The sequence below is a fragment of the Epargyreus clarus genome, unplaced genomic scaffold (assembly GCF_041222505.1).
Source record: "Epargyreus clarus isolate Ecla_fem2 unplaced genomic scaffold, WU_Ecla_fem_2.2 ptg000025l, whole genome shotgun sequence".
In the NCBI taxonomy this organism is placed as follows: Eukaryota; Metazoa; Arthropoda; class Insecta; order Lepidoptera; family Hesperiidae; genus Epargyreus; species Epargyreus clarus.
Genome location: NW_027332232.1, coordinates 1,973,079 through 1,979,949, shown reverse-complemented (window position 1 = coordinate 1,979,949; position 6,871 = coordinate 1,973,079). Strand labels below are relative to the sequence as shown.

Genomic DNA, 6,871 nt, shown 5'->3' with positions numbered 1-6,871 from the left:
CTATAGCTACCTACATACATTGTACATCTATTTGATAAGATTAATAAAAAAAAGCAATAAATTATTCTATATAATTTGCGCTAGTGTACTGGTTTGAAGGGTGTGGTAAAGGAGACACACTTTTCCGACGCGTTCCAGCTTAGTCCTCAGGGAGAGCGTTGCATCTGTAGCCGACCTCAGGCAGGAATCTAATTCTATCTGGGGTAGATTACAGATGTCCATGGGCGGCAGTAGCTTACCATCAGGTGGACTGCATGCTCGTCTGCTACTCCTATATTATATGAAAAAAATTGACCAATTATTAGCTTTTTCACAATGCATCGAGTAGAGGGAAATAGGCAAATAAAACTTTTTTCATAGCTTTATTTTCACAGTAGGTAAAACATTAGAACAATTAGCTTTTTCTAATTCAGCCTGTATTTGCTTCAAACGGGCTCTTGCTAGCGTCAAATTTGCATTAGAGGTTCTCATGGTTTCCTGAAATGGTAAACATTACATTACATTACATTACATATAAATAAAATTGGAATGCCTGTTTTTAATATTGAAATAACCGCTTTTTACTACATGCATATGAATATACATACGGTACATACACCAAAATAACTTTTTTTACCATTTTTGTCTGTCTGTCTGTTTGTTGTGGCTAATCTCCGAAATGGCTGGACCGATTTTGACGGGACTTTTATTGGCACATAGCTGATATAATAAGGAGTAACTTAGGCTACTTATATTTTAGAACTAGCTGTTCCCCTGTTTCTTTTTAACGCGGGGAACAGCTAGTTATTAGATAAGTCTGCAGGTAGAACCCTCTGTGGTTCGACTCCGGCAGCACCACACCTTTTTCTGTTATAACAGCAGTGTTAAACTGCTGTGTTCTGGTTTGAAGTGTGGTAAGACACATACTTATCCGAGGCATTCTAACTTAGCCCTCAGAGTAGCGGCGCTACGGCCTACCTTAGGTAGGAATCTAATCTTATCTGGGGTTGTTCACAGATGTCCATACGGCAGTAGCTACCATTAGGTGGACTGCATGCTCGTCTACTACTCCTATATTATAAATAATAATAATAATATGAATAGTTATTAAAAAAATGTAATATTTATTTTATTAAATGCTTTATAAGTACATCTTGCTTATGTACATTTCACTGTTTTTAAACTAATTAATCTTCATTAAATCTCAAAAGTATTCAAGATATGTGAAGTCTACCAATACGCACTTGGCCAGCGTGGTGGACTATGGCCTAATCCTCATTCTGAGAGGAGACCCGTGCCCAGCAGTGGGACGATAATGGGTTGATGATGATTCTTTATTACCTGTACATTGAGCAGAGTTTTATCAGCTCGCGTCAGCTTTTCCACAGATATATCTGTTGTATGCTTCACTAAACCTTCGAGGGTTGCTCGGAGAGACACATTGCATTCCCCTGCAAGAAACATTTTAATAAATTTGTGTTTTTCTTTCTTTTATGTAATATAGGAGTAGCAGAGGAGCATGCAGTCCACCTGATGGTAAGTGGCTACTGCCGCCCATGGACATCTGTAATCAACCGCAGGTAGGATTAGATATTCCCACCTGTGGTCGACCACAGATGCGCCGCTACCCCTGAGGACTAAGCTGGAACGCCTCGGTACAGTCTGTCGCCCTTACCACACCCTTCAAACCGGAACACAGCAGCGCCTAACACTGCTGTTATTAGGTAGAAATAGGAGTGGCGGTGGTGCCGCCGGAGTCGAACCACAAAGGGTTCTACCACCTTGAAGTTAAAAGTGAATTATCACAATAGATGGCGCGACGAGTATTCTGAATCACGCTATAAAAGTTTTCTAAACTATATAAGCTGCTGTTGCTGTGCTGTTATAAGTCACAATAACTGTCGAACTACATAGTTGTACTTTAGCAATGGATCTACCAAATGAGGTCATTAACCCTTGGGAGCTCCATGCTCTGCTAGTCTCAGTTCAAAACTTGTATATACACAAGATGTTTAGAAAACTTTGATAGCATGATTCAGAATACTATACACCGTTCAGTCTTATATAAAATAAATATAGTTCAAAAAACTAAAAAACACGCTTTTATGATAAAATCAACTAAAAAGAAGAAAATAATTTTCCCTATAGATAAAGCCCTGTGACTCACGAACAGACAGCGGAGGGTTTCGTTTTATCCTTTTAGTATGGAATCCTAAAAATCATTCTAAAAGATGGCATTATAGATATGTTTCAATACATTTGAGTTATAGGGAAATAACATTATTATTTCTAATAGCTAAAAATCAATCTAGTATCTTTGCCTGTACGCTCCATAAGGCGCTTTCTCTCCCCTCGAAAATCGTTAATCCTGAGGATGTTGATAAGGACAATGGTACAAACATATTGAAATCGTGTATTGTCATCGGTTTTTGATAATTCTTTAAAATTTTGAATTAAACTGAACGTTCAAAGTGGATAAAAATCGGGCTCAAAGATTCCGTTACTGTTACATACATACATACAAACGTACAACCCAAGGTAATAAAAGCGTGTTAATATTTGAGAGACAATATATAGAACTTACATAGTTTCTGATGCAAGAGTGAGTGATACATGATCTTGGTTGCGGAGGACTGGGGTGACATCGCCACGTGGAGCGGTAGGTCCAGGTCTGCTGGCTCCTCGGGTGAAGGGATCTTGGATTCTGTAAGTCAAAACTTTCTATGAAGGTAGACGAAATGATTTTGTATGTAGCGTCTAATCTATGAAAGTACTACAAATATTTGTGATTTTTTTGATGTAAAACATCTATAGCCGCACGTAAAACCGATTTATGGCGTGGCGACGCATGCCGCTATACGATGGTATATATATACAGTCTATATGCAGTAGTGTGTACGGTGTGGCGACGCGTCGCCATGCGCAATCGAATTCAATAAATAGTCATCGTTATCTGGAAAAAAATCTTAATATTTTATTTTATCATTATGACATATTTAGTTCCTATCACAATATGTTCTTTTCTGCATATTACTTTTACAAAATAATGTCGATGTTTCACATCTGCCAGGCGTCCCGTGACGGCTCACATTTTTTTAGGTAATAGGGAGTAGCAGATGAGCATGATTTGATGGTTAGTTTTTACTGGTATGGTCGTCTGTTATCAACCCGAGATAAGATTATATTCCTATCTTAGATCAGTCAAAGGTGCACCAACATCTGTAACCAACTCGATATAGTATAGAGGTTCTGCAAAATTCATTGAAATTTCTTTTAAACTTACTTTGTTGAAAAAACTAAACTAACTAGTAAACTAAACTAAAAACATATCTAACTAGTAAATGCTACTATAGTTTAAAATGAATGTGGTAGAACCCTTTGTGATTCGACTCCGGCGGCACCACCGCCACACCTATTTCTACCTAATAACAGCAGTGTTAGGCGCTGCTGTGTTCCGTTTTGAAGGGAGACAGACTTTTCCGAGGTGTTCCAGCTTAGTCCTCAGGGGTAGCGGCGCATCTGTGGCCGAACTCAAGTAGAAATATCTAATCCTATCTGGGGTTGATTACAGATGTCCATGGGCAGCAGTAGCCACTTACCATCAGGTGGACTGCATGCTCGTCTGCTACTCCTTTGAGCGATAAAAATCTGTAATCTCATTTGTTATCAAGTCATATTGAATTGTATGTAAGCCAAGTAAGTTCAATGTAAGCCACTGAGTGGCTTACAAATATACATTTGTAAGCCACTCAGTGGCAGAATAAGCTATGTAATAAAAATGTGTAACAACTAACGATAACCATATTCACAAATAAATTGATTTGATTTGAAATCCTGTTAAAAAATCATCTTACTTGGTTTTTTAGTATTTAAAAATAACTATAAATTTTCCAAAAAAAAGTGGTCTTACCATCATCAGACTCTGGAGCTTCCCCTGTTATGACAAAACCCTTTGAATTTGCTAGTTCTGACTCCTGAAAATAAATTATAACTATTTACTTTTATCTACACTAACATTATAAAGAGGAAAACTTTGTTTGTTTGGTTGTAATGAACAGGCTCAAAAACTACTGGACCGATTTTAAAAATTCTTTCACCATTCGAAAGCTACATTATCCACGAGTAACATAGGCTATATTTTATATGAATTATATTTAATAAATGGATTTTGAGGCGGTACAAAGTTCGCCGGGTCAGCTAGTATACATATGCAATATATATTATTAGTAATTTGCATAGAAGAAACTAATTATCACTTTCTAAAATATTCATTATTGTGGACAAGGAAAAAAACTACGCGTCTGAAAAAGAATAAAAAAATCAAGGATGCAAGAATTCGAAATTAGCACTACCAGCGCGGTAAATTATTTCTAAACCGTCTCAATTGGAGAGGAGACCCATGCCCAGTGCCCAGCAGTGGGACTGTGACCGTGGGTAATAAGCTGATAATGGGGTAAACGAAAAGATTTAATAATCTTAGGTAAAAATATCATGGTCTTATTTACGTACGGGAGACATTCCAATTTCAACATCCGAATCTGATTCTGAAGCCTCGCCATCCACAACATGAGCTGTTTTAGACATTTTCTTTTATTTTTAATGCTTAATTAATTAATCTTAACACGAAATTAGGACATTATTTTGTAAACAATGTCATATTGACGGTTGACAATATTGACGTTGACGTAAGATTTTGTTTTTAATCGATTTTAAATTAGATACGAAAATATATAGACTATACAGCCATTAGTTTTATATACAAAAAACCGCTTTTATAAAGTAACAGATTTATTCATGATAATATTGCAACTTTACTATCAGTACCGCATGTAATCGTTGGTGTAGATAAATTTATATTTCTATTGATGTGAATATATTAATATGTTTTCAAGTCTAATTTCTATTATTTTCTTGTATTCGTTCTAATTTCTAAAGTAAAACTACCTCTAGTAATATCACAAACAAAATTTATTTATTTCTTCATAAATATTAGTCGTGATTACAAAAACAAGATAATGACAAACTTTCACAACTGCAATTCATGCAATTGATCTTGATCCTAAATTTATTTCAGACAGGTTTTGAAGGTGGTAGAACCCTTTACGATTCGACTCCGGCGGCACCACCGCCACACCTATTTCTACCTAATAACAGCAGTGTTAGGCGCTGCTGTGTTCCGGTTTGAAAGGTGTGGTAAGGGAGACAGACTTTTCCGAGGCGTTCCAACTTAGTCCTCAGGGGTAGCGGCGCATATGTGGCCGACCTCAGGTAGGAATATCTAATCCTATCTGGGGTTAATTACAGATGTCCAAGGGCGGCAGTAGCCACTTACTCGTACCATCAGGTGGACTGCATGCTCGTCTGCTACTCCTATATTATAAAAAAAAGACAGAAACATAGACCTCAGAACTTTTCCCGCTGACGAAGTTGTCCCCACATTTATTTTTGCTTAGTAACATCAGTGTTAAACGCTGCTGTGTCCTGCTTTAAAGAGCTCAGTAAGGAACCACACTTACAGAGGTAATTTAAACATAGTTCTGTCTGAAGTTTTGTAATGTATCTGGCTAAGCTAGACCCCAATAAATAAGTCTCTTTTTTAAACTTATTCCTGTATAACTTATTGTACTGTGTACTTATGATTTGATGCGCTGCAAACTTGACCACTGGCGGGAAAATTAAAAATCCATAAAGGCATTAAAATAAAACACACACAAACATGAAGAACTTTTTACTATCAGACGTAACGTGGACGTGTTGATATAGCGAGAAATTTATAGCTATTTACAATAATTATAAGTCAGCCATAGACTATAACAGGTTGAGGAGGTAGCCAAGGACTTTGACGATATTTGACGCGAAAGGGAATGAATAATTTGTACTTATAAGATTTATGACGTCATAATTTTAGATAGTATAGGTAACAAAGTGTGTATTATAAAATATAGTGAATATTACAAAGTGAATTAGTATGTTTTTAATAATTAGGCATTGATAAGAGAAGTTATTGTTTTATACGGAGGTTTGTTAACTCAATAATGTCTTTTGTAAAAATAGGGAATAAATATATTTTAATGAAGCATTGATAAACCGCTCCACATTCTCGCGAGAATCTCACAAGAATCTCGCGAGAACGCGAGATAAACCCGATTCGTATCGGCTCCACAGTCTCGTTTCTCGTGCTTTTCTCGCGTTGTCGCGAGATTCTCGCGAGAATGTGGAGCGGGCTTAAGAGATGATATTGTTTGACGCGGAGGTTTATGCTTTTCGAGTGTATGTATGGTTTATTCTTTGACACAGCCTGCAGCTCAAACGATATATATTTTAATATATGAGGTTTCGTTAAATTCGTTTAAATAGTGTGAGTAATATTTTATAAAACATTTCTTTAGTTAATAATAGCACTTTTGTACTTAACATTCTTGGAAATATTTAGTGACATAATCTATGGCTGACTTCACACAGTTCACATTTCAACGTCTTAATTAACATAGATCTCTCACTAGGGTAAGACTAAATCATTTATCAGTACCATTAGTGTGAGTTTTTACGTTTTTACAAAAATGACTGTTTTTGTGTTCGTTTACGTATTTGCCTATACATTTCCAATTAGCGCCCCTAGCGGAATTTATCAGAACTGATTGGAAATGTATGGGAAATACGTAAACAAATACAAAAAGAGTCTTTTTGTAAAACATAAAAAACTCATGCTAAAGGTACAGTTTAAGCCACTAAATTAATTAATAATGTTTCTTTATTATAATATCAATCTATTGCTTCAGACACATACGATTGGGAATTAAAATATAATAGAAATTGTAACATAATTATTTAAGCATTTCGATTTTTGTGTAAAAACGTAAATCTCCATCTCACGTAACGTTATGGTAACTTT

At 36.1% G+C, this 6,871-nt stretch overlaps 1 protein-coding gene across 1 annotated transcript; it reads right to left on the bottom strand.

The window, feature by feature from the left end:
* Window positions 1–343: 343 nt before the first annotated feature.
* On the bottom strand, window positions 344–4,627 carry LOC140752804 (uncharacterized). The gene is made up of 5 exons (XM_073087153.1): window positions 4,489–4,627; window positions 3,890–3,953; window positions 2,564–2,683; window positions 1,321–1,430; window positions 344–477 (listed from the first exon to the last, which is right to left on the bottom strand). The coding sequence occupies exons 1-5, from the start codon at window positions 4,561–4,563 to the stop codon at window positions 355–357; spliced, it is 492 nt and encodes a 163-aa protein (XP_072943254.1). The 5' UTR covers window positions 4,564–4,627; the 3' UTR covers window positions 344–354.
* Window positions 4,628–6,871: the final 2,244 nt, after the last annotated feature.